The sequence below is a fragment of the Gekko japonicus genome, unplaced genomic scaffold, assembly GCF_001447785.1.
Source record: "Gekko japonicus isolate JY-2015 unplaced genomic scaffold, Gekko_japonicus_V1.1 scaffold1322, whole genome shotgun sequence".
Taxonomy (NCBI): Eukaryota; Metazoa; Chordata; class Lepidosauria; order Squamata; family Gekkonidae; genus Gekko; species Gekko japonicus.
The window spans coordinates 212,727-231,900 of record NW_015172044.1 but is presented as its reverse complement, the minus strand read 5'-3'; the positions used below and the strand labels follow the sequence as shown (position 1 = coordinate 231,900).

Sequence of the window (19,174 nt, the reverse complement as noted above, 5' to 3'; positions counted from 1 at the left end):
GATCCCGTGGTAGGGGGGAGGTGCCGATTACTCCACAGTCCTGCGGCACGGCAAAGAAGTGGGGCGCGGGGGCAAACGGGGTTGTTGGGGGTTTTTTAAACTCAAATGTGCGCATGCTCCCTTGGATGCTTGTGCGCATCCGTGGAGACTTTGAAAAAAAACACACCTTTTTGCGAGGGGACATGGGTGGGCGCCGGAACTACCACCGGAAACCCGATCAGACGCCCGCCCTTGCCCCGCGGTTTCAGGAAACTAGTACCTCCAAGGTACTAGTTTTTTACCCCACATCTTCAGCGGGAAACCTTGGGTGAGCCACGGGAGCTCGACGCTTCCCAGATGTGGCGGTGAGATCGTGCCCGGAAAATCCGCCTATCTTCCGTCCCTCTAGCGTGCCTAATGCTCCGTGTGACCGCAGCCTATATCATGTTTTATCAGGACACAAAATGGTAAAAAAAAAATGTTTGTGCCTGGAAATATCTGGAAATGCTGATTCCAGTTCCAGGTTTCATAGCTGGGAATTAAGTTTCTTTTTAAGGAAGAACATTAATTTCTTTCCGTGCCCCTTGCAATTTTATGAACAGACACAGCAGGGACACTGGGTCTGTTTGCTAGGGTGGACTTCCTGCCACCAGGTCTCCTAATGAGTTGGAAGAGCTTCAGCCAGTTTCTTGAAATGGAGTCCTTCCCAACCAGTCGGTCTACAGCTGCAAGCGGCCTGCTGGAGTGTTGCCCATCCAGAGGTCTACTGATATATAATCATTCCATCCACCCTTTCTGAAGAGCAAAGAGCAACAGTAGAACTTGCAAGGAAGAGGGAGGGACAAGGAGGCAGAGCTTGCATCCTCCGATAAAAGGAATGTGAATCTAAGTAATAACTTAAATGCTGCCTGGACTTGGAAGCCCAGCTGAGAACAGTGCTCTTTCGTTACTAAATGATGAGTAAAGACTGAGTATTGATCATTATTTTCCCCTCTTTGTTATCTGCCTCTGAAAAAAAAAGTATGGAAATAGAAGGGTGGGTGAGACAGTGCACAGTGGAGCATTTATGATTTACTGTACCCCTTCCTGCAGGTACAGAGATTACCGGAACAGCGATGACTACAGTTACACTGTTGAGTTCTGGCATGTTTTTGCAGCGCGCCTTGTCTTCCTTATCTTGTTCGAAGTAAGTGTCCTAGGTAAAAAGCTGTGGAAGGCAGTCTCTGGCAGAGTCCCCACAGGTTGATTTGGGGAGTAGGAGCACTGCATCTGCTTAAGGGGTGCTGCTTTAGGCGCATTATGACCTTGGGTGCTTCCGCTGTGAATTGGTCCTTTTGATAAGCTTGCAGCTGTGCTGTTCCTAACCAATTATTGATAAGAAAGGCACTAAAGAAAAAGCTTCCAGGTGCACCAGCTCCACTCAGTTGGCTTGAAGTCCTGGGCTTCAGTAGGATGACATGCATGTTTAACTGATACTTAGCATAGAAGAGAAGAAACCTACATCTACTGCCTCTTTCAAGAGCTCCATAACAGCCAGACTGTATCGATCTGTTGGGTGTGGAAACTTGCACTGCACAACTGGACCCAGTTTTATGGCTAGAGAAACCAGCCTGCCCCAAATTCCCTTACATGGAGCTGTTCATTTATTATTTGTAGCATCTCTGTCCTGCCCTAACTCAACAGAGGTCAGGGTGTGCCTGTAAACGGGGCTCCAGCTCATCTACCATCCCAGTACTGGCCAGGCCAAGCCTGCTTCAGCCTGTTATCTAAGCCCAGCTTCTTGCCAGTCAGCAAGAGAGTGGCAGTCTTAGCTTCCGGGAATAGGAGGCCCATATCGAATTATTGTTGGGGTGTTACATTGTTAGCACAGTGGTGGGTTTAAAAGCCTCCCAGACCAGTTCTTTCACAGTCAGTGGAAGGGTCTATATTGAATGTAGTAAAAGCTTGATTTGGATCTACATCGCTGAGTTTCATGATGTAGCAATGAAACAATTGATCATCCAAAAAGCCATTGTTAAGCAAATGAGCACGATTAACTCCCCAGAGACAAAAAAATGTCTCTGCGGAGTTATTCCTGTTTTTTGCCTGTGATTCCTCCTCATTCCTGTTTGTTTAAGCAAATGAGCACAGCAGACTGCATTGGCTACCGTTGGTCACTGCGTACAAGGGTGTAGACTTTCCAATTTCGGGGGGGGGGGTGGAGCTGGGCCAAAGGCATTGCTGTGCTAGGTCCTTGAAATGGAAAATAGGAAATGAAGGGGAAGGAAGGAAGGAAGGAAGGAAGGAAGGAAGGAAGGAAGGGGGAAGGGAATGAAGGAAATAAAGAAATTGAAAGACAGAAAGGGGGAAAGGGAAAGAAACAAGAAAGACAGAAAAGAGTAAAGGGAAAGAAAGAAAGAAAGAAAGAAAGAAAGAAAGAAAGAAAGAAAGAAAGAAAGAAAGAAAGAAAGAAAGAAAGAAAGAAAGATGGAAAGGAAAGAAAACAAGGGCAGAAAGAAATTGAAAGAAAAGGAAAGAAAGAAAGGGCGAAGGGAAAGAAAGAAACTGAAAGAAAGGGAGAAAGAAAGGGAAAAATGGAAAGAGAAAGAAATGGAAAGAAAGAAAGAAAATAGATGGAGAGAGAGGAAGGAAGGGGTGGAAATAAGAAGAAAAAGGAAAGAGAGAGAGGACCTCTCTACTGGTGGGCAGCCATTAGAATGGTCAGTTTGGCTCCCCCCCTCCCCTTCTAAGCGGGGGGGGGGAGAGGAAGCCAAAGGGAGGGCGGAAGTGGCTTCCCTTTCGCTCCCTCCCCCCGGGGAGGAGGAGCCCTGAAAGTGGCTTTAAAGGGCGGGCTGCCTCTTCAGAGCTCCCTTTCGCTTCCCCCTGCTTCTAAATGAGGGGGAAGCAAGGAGAGCCCTGTAAGTTTCCCACCCTTTAAAGTCAGCAGCTGGGGGGCTTAGCCCCCGAGCCGCCCCCCCCCCCCGCTCCACACATCCCGCCCCCCCCCCCCCCCCGTAGTCTACACCTATGGCTGTCTAGATGTTGACTGCAGCTACTTTCTTGCAAGGAACAAAATCTGATCTAGCCATTGGCTCTTTGCAGCATGTGGCCTTGTGCATAAAACTGATTGCAGCATGGTTTGTACCCGATGTCCCCAGAAGGATTAAGAATCTGCATCTGAAACACAAAGAGAGGAGGCTACGGAATCAACTAAGGTAGGTACTTTTTGTCTTAGGCATGATTCTTCTCAGGACCAAACTAGACACTACGTTTGATAAAAGTTCACCAGAGGGGCTGGTGGCAACTCCGTTTAGAAGTGCTCCAGGGGCCCAATTCAGATTGGGATGATGGCATGGGGGAAGGCGGGGTTTCTGCCCCCCCTGCACTCCAACATGACCCAGGGAGGCATCCTCCAATAGGGCAAATCACACTCCCCTGGGGCCATTTCAGCTCTGAAAAACGGTGCAGGGGGGGAATGTCCCTCTGCCCTTGCACTATGCTCCTGGTCCAAACTGCGTCACTGCAGCACTCCTGAATGGAATTTCCAGCGGGAACTCATAGCTGCAGTATGGCCGGAAGACCCTGTGGCAAACTGGTGTAAAATTCAAAGTCTAGTTTGGCCCTAAGAGACAAAGAAGACAGGAGTTTAGACTGCAAGTTGACTTTCAGGGAAACTGTGATCTTCTTGGCTTAGAGATGCCCTTGGGACTAGTTTTTCTTCTTCCACAAACACTGCTCTTCAATGATATGAGATCCAACCATTTCTGAGTAGACTGGTGCTTTTGAGCATGCTGAACAAAGACTTAACAACTATATAATTTGATGTCGGAACCTTTGCTTATCTCCACTGCTTGGATGTCTTGAACAGAAGATCTAATATCATGTTCTGGTCTGATTTCCTTTAAAAGGAGCCAGTTATACGGGACTTGATACAGAATGCCATTAGCTTGGGTTCTGATTTATCCTGTATGACAATTGAATGGTACTACGTCTTAAAGACTCTTCTCAGTTGGCCTTAATTGTTAGAAAATTGGTTGTTCAAGTACCCATCAGGGCTTGGGAGAGATGAGGTGCAGGGAGTAGGCATGAGAGAGAGAGAGAGAGAGAGAGAGAGAGAGAGAGAGCAGTTTTAGATGCTGGAAGAGGCTGAGAAAGAGAAACAGAAAGACTGTGCTTCAGGGGCAGATTAAGCACTGACCAATCTTGGTGCCCCCCTCCTTTCCACACTGACCCCCGTCCATTTTAGTTGTTGACCTGTCTGACCAGATATACAATGCAGGTTGCAGCAACACAAAAATTTATTCATATGATGATAACACAATAGACTGTACCAAAACTAAGCTTTTCACCCTTTCCCCAACTTTGTGGTGCCCCCTTTGGCCCTGGTGCCCTAAGCACGTGCTCAGTCTGCTTCATGGCTAATCTGCCCCTGCTGTGCTCAAGAGTTGCATGAAGTATGTTGGATGCCCCGGATCTCTGTCTCTTTGGGGAACCTGATGTTGGTAGCTGTTCTGCTGCCCTGAAGGTTTGCCACTTTGCCTCCACCTGTGCTATATCTGTAAATAAAACAAACGCTACAAAAACACGTTCAGGTGGGAGCAGCCGTGCTGGTCTGAAGCAGCAGAACAAAGTCGGAGTCCAGTGGGGCATTTTTAAGACCAACCAAGTTTTATTCAAGGTGTGAGCTTTTGTGTGCACGCACACGTCCTGGTGGGGGGATGGGGAAGCCACACAAGAAATCTACATCCATATCTACTTGTCAGTTGGCCACTTAGTGATTCCTGTGTTTGAAACACATGGTATAAACCACGCCCAAACTACAATTGTTTTGTGGGAACAACCTGCGACATTTTTTGGCTTGATTAACAAGTAAATGTTCTGCAATGGGATGACCATACATCCGTTGGTCAGTAAATCCTGTCTTGAGCTTCCAACTTGATTTTAAATATACATATTCCATTTTTCTTTAACATTCTAAGAGGGATTTACAAGGAACTCCAAGTGATCTAGGAGTTGCAGTGGCTCAAGTGGTTAAGACGCTGAATTGCAGGCTGTGGAAGGTCGGTAGTTCAGCAGTTCGAGACCTGAGTGTGCCGCATGACAGAGTGAGCTCCCGTCTCTAGTTCCAGCTCCTGCCAACCTAGCAGTTCGAAAGCAAGAAATTGCAAGTAGATAAATAGGTACCACTTCAGTGGGAAGGTAACAGCGTTCCGTGCGCCTTGGCGTCTAGTCATGCCGGCCACATGACCACGGAAATGTCTTCGGACAGCACTGGCTCTTCGGCTTTGAAACGGAGATGAGCACCGCAACCCTAGAGTCGGATTCGACTGGCTTTCGAGCAAGGGAAACCTTTACCTTTTTTACCAAGTGATCTCCCATCCAAGCAGCAACCAGTTCCACATCTCCTTACTTTTGCCATTGCTTATAAGATTCTGTTAAAGTGCTCTAAGGCACAACTGTGAAATTATGAAAGCTGTTTTCTGTTGTTTAGTGAAATGGACGACTCCACAGAAGTATAGTGAAATGCAAAGGAGGGCGTTGAGAAGGAATTTGGAGCCAGTGCCTTGCAGAATTGAGCTACAGGCTTTGAAGATGCCAGATAAACTCTGCAGGCCTTGTCATTCTCTTACATATACTACTGTTAGACTTTGTCTCTTCACCAAAATGCAGAGAGAGCTTTATATGACAAGGCAGTTTTGAATATTTCAACATTCCTCCAAGAAGTGAAAATGTATGGCAGGAATACAGCTATATATAAGAGAGTGAGACAGAATTATATGGCCATGTTTGACTGTCAATAAAACAATAATTTATTGAAGGGCTCGGAAGCATTTTGGTTTACCAGGATTTCCATTTACTTCTACCATGAGAGGCAGGCAACACATCTGGCATTTATAATGAAACTTGCACACAGCTATATGCCTCATAAGCACTGGTCATAAGCCAAGCCAAAATCTCAGTCTCCGTTCATGGGTGTGAATCTGTGCTCTCTTTTGTTCCCATTTTGATATTGTTCCTTGGTTTAGATAGAAATAAAGTTGTTTTGGAGTCTGAATTCTTTAGTAAAATCCAAAGACACAGGTGGTTTTTGAAAACTCCTATTAATTCCTAATTCCTTGAAGGATTGGGTATAAAAGATCCTAGAAGGGAAATTCACTAAGAGGAAGGGGTAGAAACTCTTCACATGCACCTTTTGGATCATTTCCCTTGCCTTTCTAATGACATGCTGTTGGATATGGGAGCAAGTTTCTTAACTTTTGTGTGTCAGTTTACACAGTGGGGCCAATTAACTATCTACCTCACAAAGGTGATGCTTAATTCAGATCTAAAAATCACTTTTAAGGCCTCCTCTATATAGTAATTTTTTTTCTGATTCTTAGTCCAATGAGCCCTTAGAGTAGATGCCCTCATTCAATCAAGCTTCAAAAGTTGCAGTTTGTGTGTGAGATAGACATCCTTCACCGCACCTGATTTTCTTCCCCTTTATAAGTGGAGTCTCTATTCCTATTCTCGGTGCAGGCATGCTTCTTTTGGATTCTTCATTCAAGGTGCTTTAAGAAATGAATTAACTCTATTTCTGACCAACCAACCAGGGAAGTGTACACATATCTACAAACATCATCAGTTGTATTGTCCCAGATAAAATTATTGATCATCAAACAGTCTGCTTACATGAAGATAACATGGGAAAACAGTGTAGAGCTTTGGTACTTTTAATACTATACAGAAGAGGGAATTTCGAACGGTGCAACTTGTCTTATCACTATGCTACATGGGTTGAAATTCACTCTTCTGCCTCGCCATTAAAGGCTCAGAGGCCCAGTGCTTTCATGTACTTGATTACCCTACATAAAAAGGTCTGTGTTTCATACCCCATGTGCCTCCCTTGCGACTGAGTGGTAACAGTTTTGCAAATCAAAACACATTAGAGAGAAAGGCCGCAAAAGGCAAGGCTTCAGGTTGTCTTTTAGATGTGGCCCAAATACTTGTGTCATTCATCCTCTGTTGTGTGGACTGAGTGAGAACATCTGAATAAATGTTGTCGTTCATTCTTTTTTAAAACAACAAAAAATAGTCATCTGAATTCTTCAATTTTTCATTGCTTTGAAATTTCACATTGTGTACATATCAAACTACTTGCTGTAGAACTGTCATAACACTGAGAATGTAATGGTGCAGCTTCTGAATGATGTTTCCGTATTACTTTTACTGTGGGAAGGAATCCTGACTTGTTGCAAGGAGTTTAGTTGTTGATTTCTGTGGGCCTAAAGTCATCTGTGTAACTGGGAGCTTTGACACGAAAGAGTATGGCTTCAAAGAAGAAAAATGACCTTTAGATGCTAAGTACACATGTACTTTCCATAGACATTAAGCTCCCAGGTCAACATTTCACTGAAAATTAGTGATACTTGGGGAACACTCCCAAACTCCTTCCTTGAAACACCATAAAATTTGATTCTAGGCAGATTTGTCTGAATCTGTCAGTGCCTCAGTCTTAAAAGCAGATTGCTTACGGAATCATCTTATAACTGTATGTTACTCTAGTATAAATGTCAGAGTTTTTGGCTCTGTGGATTACTTGAACAAAAAAATATATCCTTGCATATCAAAGGGGGAGGGGGGCTTAATTCTACTTAGAATTTCTCAGGTTATTTGTTTTTGGATTGTGCCTTGTATTTAAAAAAGAAACAAACCACAATTATTCTGAAATGCTGTGCAATAACTGTAAATTTTATTACCTGAAATTTTATACAATAAGCATGTTAAAAAAAATAAAAGCTATACCTTTTAAGCAAGAAGAGTAGCTTGCTTTTGTTTTGGTTTTGCATAGATTTGGCAGACGTCCTAGGCTCAGAGAGACCCTATTAGAAGAAGTCTGTTCAGTGCTTATAGATCGTGCTATCGAGTGGAGGAACTGTCTGTTCTTCTTGTACGTGTGGCTAAGACATTGTGTTTTATTCTTTACATCTCCTCCCCACACCCATGTTTTCTAGGGCTGTTACCAGTAGCACTATTATTTGGGGAACTTTGACTTGGCAATCTTGTTGAGCCTATAGGAATTTTTGAATTTGAGCACAGGTAGGAGGAAAGTGAAGAGGACGTAAAGCTCCTCTTGCTCAGGGTAAAAGAGGAGAGCATAAAAGTGGGCTTGAAGCTCAACATCTTTTGCATATAATATTCTTGCTGCAGTAGATAGGTGTACTATCAAAAATCTATCATCTTCTCTCCTCCAGGTTCCCCCTCTTAACTTACAACGTTCTATGCTTCCTAGAATACGCTCAGTCCTCATCAGGCAAATTTCCACCCTCCTTTTTTTCAGCTAATGTATGAAGTCATATTTTTCAGCATCCCTAGGGAATCCCCTGAATATGTGGGATCGCTACACTGTCTATGGGTGGCTTTGTTTTACTGCTTTTGTGACTGGCACAAAATACTTATTTGACTCTTAAATATAGCGATGATGATAATGATTTGCTGCAAAGCAAGAACTTTGCACATGCTGTTAACGAGAAGATTATTTTTTGAGTCTGTGTGCAGTGTGAATGGGAAAACTGTAAGACGTCCCTCTCCGCAGGGCAGTCTCTCCGCACTCTGTTGTTTCCCCAGACAAAAGGACGGTGAGGAGGAGGCCCTTACTCCAGCCTCAGATCTGGAAGGAGAGGAGGTTCTGGCACTCTGGTCCCCTTCCTTCCTTCCTTCCTTCCTTCCTTCCTTCCTTCCTTCCTTCCTTCCTTCCTTCCTTCGAATGGCCCACTCTGGTCTTCTCTCTCTCTCTGCTTGTAGAAGCTCAGTCCTTTCCTTCCTCCCTGGCTGGGTGTAGTGCCTTCCCTTTTATGGGACTCCCTGCCCCCCCCCCCCCGCACTGGCCTCTATCCAATCCCCTTCCACCTACTCTGCCTGGGAGGCGCTAAAAGGAGAAGGGATCCTTCCGCCACTTCTTCCCCTTGCTGCCTGACTCCCCGCCCTACTCATTCCCCTGGCTGCTTAGGACTGTCTGTTACTCTGTTTCATGCTGGCTTTCCCATAACCTGGGTTCAGCGTTGCCTTCTGGCCACATCCATCCCCACCACTGCCTGGCTACCATCCTCATCAGCTCGGTCAGAGCTTTCTGCCTGGGTTCCAGCCACCACCTCCCTCTGCTGGCCCTCCTCCCATGGGGTGGGTCAGGCCTCTGGACGTACACGGCTCTCGTGTAGCCAGGGAGGGGCCGAGTCGGGGCCAGGTGTCAGCTCCCAACAAAAACAAAGCAAGGTAGTACTTCATTTCTGATCATATCAAGGTTGTCCACCAAACAGAGATGTTCTCAACATCTGCTTGCTTCACATATATCATTAACCTTGCGTTAAAGACAGGTAAATATAAGTGAAGTGACTTTTACAAGCTCATGAGGTAAGCCAATTGAGGATCATCTGCCTTGGGTAATGTTGTTATTATTTTATGTAAGAGAAAGAAATGTGCAGAGCATAAAACTTCAGGGCATGATACATTGCCATGCAACTTTTATATCATAATCATATAATCTAACAGTTTCAAATATCAAAATGACTCAACAGTGTGCTGTTTCACTTCAAAAATATTAAATAAAATTATCAAATGCCATTTTCACTTAACAAAGACTTATAAAAAGATATTCTAGTATTCCTTACATTCATAACATTACATGTGTAAACATGCTGATTCACTGGAGACCACAGTCTGATAATATCAATAGCACTCCTCTGTACACACACATACATATAGGTTAAAAGTGCTTCTTGGAAGTAAGGCTTTTACATCTGCTTCCCCAGTGCCTCAAGGCCTAAGTAGACATGACTTTTTCACAGGGACAGTAACAGGCACAAGTAAGTATTATGACCATTTGGCTAGACCTAGATCCAGGGCTGTTGGAGACGGCTGAAAATGACAAATTGTCATCGTTGATGAGAGCGACAACAGACCCAACAATTCAAAAGACGTGGAAAAAACTGTATGATTGGTACAATATAAATGCATAGCTTAAAGTAATGAAATTTTTGGTATTATTAATCTTTTTTAGTTAAATAGAATCTATGGTAAAAAGATAAGAGTATACAGAAACTTAAGCACACTTATAGAAATTCTTTAAATATGGCAATAGAGTTTTGAATATGGCAAAAGATAATATACTGATCTCTTTGTATGTTTTATGTGTGTAAGTGGATGTATGTTATGTAGTATGTTTGTTTGTGTCTAATATGAAAAATAATAAAAGTGTACCTTATGGGTACTTAAAAAAAAAGAGAAAAAGATGATAGCCGGTTCAAGTTCCTGAGAACTCGGAGAATCCTGGATGGATCCTGTGTACAAAGTGGCCTGCTCAGTAGAAGAGGAGTTGGTTTGATACCCCTCCCTGCGCTACCTGAAGGAGTATCGGAGCCGCTTACAATCACCTTCCCTTCCTTTCCCCATAACTGACACCCTGTGAGGTAGGTGGGGCTGAGAGAGCTCTGGGAGAACTGTGATTGACCCAAGGTCACCCAGCAGGCTTCAGGTGGAGGTGTGGGGAATCAAACCCCGTTCTCCAGATTAGAGTCCACTGCTCTTGACCAGTACACCAAACTGGCTCTCAGTGAGCATGCTTATTGACCATCTCATAGGGTTGTCAGCTCTGGCTTGGGAAATTCCAGAAGATTTGGGGGTATTGTCTGTAGAGAGAGTAATTTGGGGAGGGATTTCACCTGGTGTCTATGGTATACCATAGAGTTCACCCTCTGAAGCTGCCGTTTTCTCCAAGGGAACTGATCTCTGTAGTATGGAGATTAGCTTTAATTCTGGAAGAACTCCAGGATCCACCTGGAGGTTTTCAAACCTATTCCCGCGCCTGCATCTTGTTCCCTCACAGTACCAAGCTTCATGGTCAAGCGCCTATCAATAAAGTAGTAAAACAGGGACACCCACAGACAAGGTAAGGATTTCTGCATATTTATAAGATCCCTAGGAATGTAGAAAATTTTGACTTTATAAACTAAACACACACACACACACACAAGAGGCCTGGGCATATTCAATTGCCTTTCAGGAGACATGTGTAGAATAGTTGAGTGTTATTTAAAGGGGGAGGGAACAGAGGGGGAAGATATCTTGGTCTGCTGAAACCCCCAATATACAACTCGTAATTTAAAGTTGATTGGCACAGTCTCTGGACAATCGAAAACCAGAAAAAAACTGTGACGATATGATACTAAACAATATTTCATAAAGAATCAAAATTATACAATATCGAGAAAAGTGAACAGTCATGATAATAAGTGTAGACGATGGTCTCTGGAATGTCCTGCCGTTTCGATGATAAATCTTCTGAACAAAGATGAATAACCTTATCAAATAAAATGTAAAATGTATGCACATTATGTGAATAATTTAATACAAATGTCAATAAAATTGATATGAAACCTTACATTAACTGTCTCTCAAAAATTCATTTCCTCTGGTGACGTATCAACATTTCATAGGTATCACTGATGATTCTATAAAATGCAACATGTACTATTACAATTCATACACAATATTAATTATAAGATTACATGCAATAATACATCAAAAAAATACATCAGAAACTCACCAACAGTCATGATAGTCGTAATTTCTAGTACAGCCTTCTGTGGGCAATTGGTATTGTAATGCCTTACCAGGTGAACTTCATTGTAGGCATTATATACTCCTTTTTCCTTCACCAACCTGATCCTGTCGCTACTCATATATGGTTGCCAACTTTTGTAAGAACTATACCATAATCCAGGCATATTAAAATCCAAGGTGCATTGGTTCTATTGCTACACTTTTGTGTGAACTGTACCGTAATCCAGGCGTCCATATAATCTTTACTGTTTCCTAGACACTCAGCTTCAACTTATAACTGTTTCAACACAGAACTGCTTGTCACTTTCTTTCAGACACAGCACTTAACTCTCATATCACACACAAGAAGGTCTCTCCTTCAGACCCCAGAACTAAACTCATCCCACACAGGGATGGGTCTCACTCCTCTCATACACAGAACTTCTGCTTCTCTCACAGAAATCAGAACTTAACTGATCTTCATCAACTGTCATATCTAACTGACCCTCTTGATAGACATTCAAATCCTCCACACAGCATCCATTCCAAAACCCCTCCCCCTCTCTGTCACTCACCAATCATATCACTTGCCTGATTCCAGCACTCTAGATTATCATCACAGCCATGCAAACCAAACTTTTAAAGCCACACACACACAGTTAAACATGAAATCATTACAGTGTCCAATCTCCAGGTGAGGGCTGGAGATCACTCAGAATTACAACTGCTTTCCAGACGGCAGAGATCAGTTCCCCTGGAGAAAATGGTGGGCTCTGTATCCTTATATGCTGCTGAGGTGCCCCCCCTATGACAGCCAATGTGACGTAGCAGTCAGGGCTTCAGAGCACAGGAGAGGCTGCAGGTGTGTGGGGGGTGGAAAACTGAAGAGTGAGGGGGGAATAAAGGTAGGTTGATGATTGGCTGAGAAGGAGACAGGGTTGCCAACTCCAGGTGGGAAATTCCTGGAGATGTGAGGGATGGAGCCTGGAGAGGGTGAGGTTTCAGGAGGCGTGGGACTTCGGACAGGTACAAAGCCACAGACTCCACCCTCCAAACCAACCATTCCCTTCTGGGGAACCATCGTTGCCAATCTCCAGGTGAGGGCTGAAGATCACTCAAAATTACAACTGTTCTTTAGGTAACAGAGATCAGTTCCTCTGGAGGAAATGGTGGACTCAGTGTCATTATACCCTGCTGAGGTCACCACAGCAAATTGACACTGAGTGTCCAAGGCCGGGGCATCCGCCCAGAGCCTCTTTCTAGAGGCCGTTGTATTTATTTCCACAATGGGCCTTCTTCCTAGTACTATTACAATTCATATACAATATTAATTATAAGAATACATGAGATATTACATTAAAAACACACCAACAATCATGATAGCTGTCGTTTCTAGAAGAGCCTTCCGTGGGCTATTGGTATTGTAATGCCTTACCAGGTGGACTTCATTGTAGGCATTATATATTCCATTTTTCCTTTACCAACCTGATCCTGTAGCTACTCCTATATGGCTGCCAACTTTTGTGAGAACTGTACCCTAATCCAGGCATATTTGAATCCAAGGTGCATTAGTTCAACTGCTACATTTACTTATTTCCCACCCTACCTTGGTCTCCTATTTGTAAACAAGATCTGGAACTAGCAGAATCGTGCCCTTAGGAACAGGGACTGCCAGAATTTTAAGGGGAAATGAAGTGATATTTTATGAATAACATGACTAGTAAGCCAGAATCATTTACATGCAATTTCATGTTAATTAAAAAGTGGTTGAATTTGTACCCACATTCCAGGAGCAGAGGTACTTCAAGCGGATTGCTTAAGATTTTCTGTAAAACGTGTCATTTAAGTGTGCCCTTATCTGTCCAGATGCTATATATCATAGTGATTTGGCCTTCATACCATTTGTTTTTACAGTGGCACAGCTACTGACCCTGACACCAAACATTGTGAATATCCAGAGTTAGAGATTCAGTTTGTACGCAATGAATGGAGCGGAGGTTTTTCCTAATTACGTCCAGGTTAATGCAGCAAATCCTATTAAAAAACCCATCTAATACAGACAGAGTTTTATTTGAAACACGTTCAGAAGAGGGAACATCCTGGCACCTGCATCTGAATTGCCATGGAGAGACACTCACTACTTTGTGCCTCCTAATGCTTTTTATGGTGCTGGTAGTTTCACATGATAAAAGGGGTTTATTTTTGAAGACAAGGCTCTTAGTGTTGCAGTAAGTTCTCCTCATACACAGGATTAATTATGCTTGTGCAGCAGGAAAGTGAAATTACACACATCATTAATACTGATTCAAAAGCTTGTCTACTGTCTGCCATTGCTTCATTTCCTACTTTAATAACTGTTCCATATTTTCTCTCCCATCACAGCCAATGCTGTAGGGAGCCATAATAATTCAGGCACTACAAGAAGCTTGGGTTACCCTTGTAGCTGACTAAAAGGTGTCTTCTCCCTGAATACCATTAATTTGTATATAGTCCTTTGATGGTCAAAGCTAAAGCTTGAACATTTCAGAATCTACCCTAAAATCACGCCATCTGCTGAGCTGCATTCCCTAAAGTCTTGCACCAGGTTCCTTTGAGACTGCCCCAACAGTCCACTCCAGCTAGGGTTGCCACAGCGTCGTTTCCAGCAGGGCTCCTCACCATGTAGAGATGTATGACAAACAGAAGTTCAGCTAATGAAGCTCTTCCCAATATGTAATTACAGTGAAGAAAAAGCTTAATCTGCTGAATTTAAACTTTCCATAAAGAGCAGGATATAACAGCCAAGCCAGAAAGAATGCTGGCAGCCCACTTCCAGGTCTCCCCTGGACACAGAAGAAGAAGAGATTGGATTCACTACCGAAAGGAGTCTCAGAGCGGCTGACAAACTCCTTCCCCTTCCCCTCCCCACAACAGACACCCTGTGAGGTAGGCGGGGCTGAGAGAGCTCTTGACAGAAACTGCTCTTTCCCAAGAACAGCTCTTATCAGAACTACGGCTTGCCCAAGGTCATCCAGCCAGGTGCAAGTGGAGGAGTGGGGAATCAAACCCGGTTCTCCCAGATTAGAGTCCGCGCACTTAACCACTACACCAAACTGGCTCTAGTGTCTACCCTGGCAGAAGGATTTAGTCCATTACAGGAGTAAGTAAGTTTTATTCACGGTCATTGACCAGCACATAGTACACCGATGGCATATCTTGCAACATAAATGGTACATACGACATTAAAATAGAAGCAGAATTTTAAAAGCAGGTTTTTAAAAAGGAAAAGCTCCATAAAAACCATAATAATTAAAATTAATAAAACTAAATCTTAATTCTCCTCTTATTGAGCTACTATAGTTTTTTTTTCTAATTCTTAGGGCAAGCCATCCAAACATAGCCACCCGATAAGTAACTCCTGCTTGCCTATCTGAAAAAAAAAACTCTTAAAAGGCAGATTCTTTGCCTACGAGAAAGAAAACTCTCTATGGGTATGATAGTCCCCCTCTACCTTTCCTCGAGGGAGCAGTATTGGGCCAGGGGGATGCTGCCCAGTGGTGCCAAAATCTTCAGGACTGGTGGCCTTTTTTGGTCAAAACGCTAAACACGGCCAAGGAAGCCTATAAGGTTCCAGCTGACAGGAGAAGGGTGGAGGGTTGGGCTCTGCAGCCTGGAGACTTTGTGTATGTGTCTACAAAGAGCATCAAATTGTTGCGTCCCAGCCACAAACTTGGCTGGAAGTTCATTGGACCATTTCCAGTCCATTTCCAGTCATTGAGTGATCAATGAGGTGGCTGTGGAACTCGAGCTCCCTAAGAACTTGAGAAACATCCATTCCGTGTTTCATTTCAGCCTCCTGAAACATGCACCAGAAGCGAGTCCCTGGCGACCCTCGAAACCAGTGCCCCCTCTTATCTTGGTGGAGGGCGAGGAACATTTTGAAATCTCCAAGATCCTGGACTCTAAGATTAAACGCGGCAAACTCCTGTATTTGGTTGAATGGTTGGACTTTGGACCCCAACACCGTGAATGGGTGGAAGTAGGGGATATTTGGGGCCCTAGACTCCTACGGGAGTTTCACCAGGACTTCCCGGGGAAACTGGGAGGTCTCCCAGAATGGGCAGGAGATGGATTTTTGGGTGGGCAGAATGTCAGCTAGGCTGCCATAAGGTTTATGGGTCTCAGTTCGCTCGCTTGACCTGTGTACCAGCCGAGCCTGCATTCCATTCCCCTTGGTGCCTCTACTCCTTATCGCTGACCTTGTAACTTGCTTGTGTGGTGTCTCTTCCCATCCATTAACCATGAGACTATTTTCGTTTCCTCGCCTGCACTCCAACAGTTCATCCCGCCTGCGGGAGAATGACCAATTGGTCCATTGATGGGGGGGGTGCTTTCGAATATACTATATCTATACCTGCTTGCTTAGTATTGGTTATTCCTAACAGTGAATATATTTCTACTACCATAGTTCTCACAATAAAGTATAACCTTCTTGGAAGTGTGTGCTGAAGTGATTGACTGTGGGTCCTGACAGAAGTGTCTTAGAGAAAGCAAGAGATTCGCGAATGTTGTTATATGCCTTACAATCAAATATTACGTGTTCTATAGACTCAATACCATCTGCACAACAGGGACATATCCTTTCTTCATAAGGAGTTTTATTAAATTTTCCTTCCAGGACTGCAGATGGGAGTTCATGCCAGCGCATTAGTGTAAATGTTCTTCTGTAGTCCTGATTTAGTAAACGGGAGAGGTAGGGCTAGCCATTTCCCTATCATGTATAAATCATGTTGTCTTGAGATATCCAGCATTCTCTGTTTTGCCATAGACTTGGCCTTTTCGTAGCCCATAGAGCACAAATATTGTTTAGACAAGCCCGTAAGAGGCTAATTTCTTCTCTAGCACTTTAAACCAAGGTGGTTCAAAGTGATCTAACATCATTAGACTTGTCAATCCCTTGGGTAGGAAAGCTAGCTTTAGCCAAAACATTGTCACCGCAATCCATAGCTTTGCAGCAACTGTCTCTATACGAATAAGAGCATTTGGAACCCCATTGGGGGCTTGTAAAATTGCTCTCAAGAATTTCGACTGAACTGTATCTGCTTTCTTGAGGTTTGCTGTAATGTTGTTGTTGTTTTTGGATCCCCCTAAGGGGAATTTTTATTGATTTTTTACAAACTACAAACTACAACCAAAAATATGGGAAGGGGAACTACATCTAAGGAGAAAGAAGAAAGACCCACTAATAACTAAAAACCCAAAAGTAAGAGATCATTACATCAGCTTAACTCAATGTTATTTTTAAAAACCTAATAAAACAATGAACATAGTTGGTTATGCTAGGTTAATGATCTTTTAACTATTCGTTTAACTGCTTAAAGAAACCCCCCGAGCATCCCAAAATCATTTCAGAGTTTTCAGGCACAAATCAGAGTCCTTCAGCCACTATTTATTCTTCTCTTTTCTAATCCTCAATTTATATGAATTTTTGGGGCAGCCACCCCTTTTTCAGAGGGTGAGTCCTCGTCCGAAGACCCCGAGCCTAACTCGCCATCCGATTTGCTTTCTTCTTCTTCCTTCTCGTCCTCAGCTGGTTCCCCGAGCTGTGTTCGCAGAAAATCACGTGCCTTAAGAACAGAGTCAATCTTTTCTTTTTTATCGTGAAGTTTGAAAATGACGTCTTCTGGGATTGACCATCTGTAACTGATGCCATTTGTTTGTAGAAATAGGATTAGTTCTTTATAATTCTTTCTCTTCTGTTTTATATCAAATGGAATGTCTTTTAAAATTTTGATGTTGTTGTCCCCAATTTTCAAGGGAGTTTCTATAGTTGCTTTCAAAATAGAGTCTCTCATATGTCTCTTCGAGAATCTATTTCCCAAGGCAGATTATTTTTCTTCATGTATGAGGAATAGGACCTATAGACCACATCTATCTCGCTGTAGAGATATTCCGCTGTCAAATCTGTCATTGGGGCTATTGCTTCACTCAGCCATTGCTTCAGATTCTCCCCTTTAATTTCCGGGACCCCTTGAAACCGTAGGACCAAATTGGCTTTCTCCATTTGCAGCTGCAAAAGTTTTGACTCTTCCATGGCTTGCTTCATTTCCAGCTTTTGCACCTTCACCTTTTGGAGTCCATTTCCTTCACCTTCTCCACCATTTGCTCCATTACTTTTAAGTATTGAGTCAATTGTAACTGCTGTGAAGCCAAGCTTTGGCCAATTATTGACAGTTGTTGCTTGATATTAGTCATCTTATCCAGCAGAGGGCACAAGGAATCTGCCAACATTTCTGAAAGCTCAGTGGTCTCTTCCGTTCGGGGACTACCCACTAGTTTCGCTTCCAAAAGTTTTTCTTTCTCCGGTTTCTTCCCTGCCATCTTTTTGGATTTGTTTACTTATCGAAAAGTTGCTAAAGTCTCTGATATTCGCCCAAATGCTTATCTGCGCTCTAGTAAGTCTCTGAAAACAGTTCCAAACGCTTATTTTTTGGCTCCCCCCTCTTTATTTCATGTTTTCGTTTATGCGTTTGGGAGGGGCCCCTCCTCCGCTTGCTTCCCGTCGCTCTTTAAGGGGGGCAGCTTTCTTTTTAAATCTTCATGCTAGCTTCAACCCGATTCACAGTTCATTGTTGGCCAACCGGCCTCGCTCAGCATCGGTTTCTTTTCCGCCCGATCTCCAGTGCTTGTCCCAGTCAGCAGCGCTCGTACCATACGGTCACTCAGTGGCAGGACCTTCGGGGCGGAGGAACGCCTCAATTCTCTGGCATTGCACCATCAAAGAAGTTGCCCCTCAAAAGCCCCCTGGCTAGGATCCTTTTACCAAGGCTCCGGGGGGGGGGTGTCACGACCCATCGCACCCCCTCCTACACGCTGGTGTGCAGTTTGCATCCCCGGGATTATTTATTATTATTTATTTATTTCAAGTATTTCTACCCCGCCCTACCCCGCGGCTTACAGGGGCATAAGCCCAACATAAAATCATTAAAATCCAATAAAATCACAGAATACAATCAGTAGTATACTATTAATAATAATAAAGTGCTTTAAGTTCCTTAAATTCCAAGGTGGTCTGCAGTTGACTCTGCAGTTGGCGCCCACAAGAAATAACCCTGCCAGCGTTAGTTGTATCATACTGGCAGTATTGGTCCAAGCTAATCGGCTGGTCTTGCCGCCATGTAGTGCACCCTGCCGCTGGGCTATCAAGGGCGATCCGACTGAGATGGTATTTCCACCGTTGGTGGTGGTGGAGAGCGGCTGCCCCTACATAAAAGCCTGGTGGAAGAGCTCCGTCTTGCAGGCCCTGCGGAATTGCATAAGGTCCCGCAGGGCCCTGATCTCCTCCGGGAGCTCATTCCACCAGGTAGGGGCCGCCACTGAGAAGGATCTAGCCCTTGTCGCAGCATAACGTGCCTCTCGGGAATCCGGAACCACTAAACGGTTACGGGTCCCCGACCGAAGTGCTCTTGGGGGTATGTATGGGGAAAGGCGGTCCCTCAGGTAGGTCGGACCCAGGCCATATAGGGCTTTATAGGTAAGTACCAGCACTTTGAAGCGGATTCGGTATGCTATAGGCAGCCAGTGCAGTGCCTTCAACCCAGGCTTGATGTGCTCCCACCTGGGGAGGCCCATCAGCAGCCTAGCCGCCGCATTCTGCACC

The 19,174-nt window shown here is 44.0% G+C and overlaps 1 protein-coding gene across 1 annotated transcript in view; it reads left to right on the top strand.

Moving 5' to 3' along the window:
- ANO9 (anoctamin 9) overlaps positions 1-5,918 on the top strand; it is a 62,310-nt gene extending 56,392 nt beyond the window's left edge. Inside the window, exons 22-24 of the mRNA XM_015420704.1 lie at positions 1,072-1,165; positions 3,061-3,173; positions 5,450-5,918. Of these exons, the coding sequence (XP_015276190.1) occupies positions 1,072-1,165; positions 3,061-3,173; positions 5,450-5,477 (235 nt within the window). The 3' untranslated portion in view covers positions 5,478-5,918. The remainder of the gene's footprint in view (positions 1-1,071; positions 1,166-3,060; positions 3,174-5,449) is intronic.
- Positions 5,919-19,174: the final 13,256 nt, after the last annotated feature.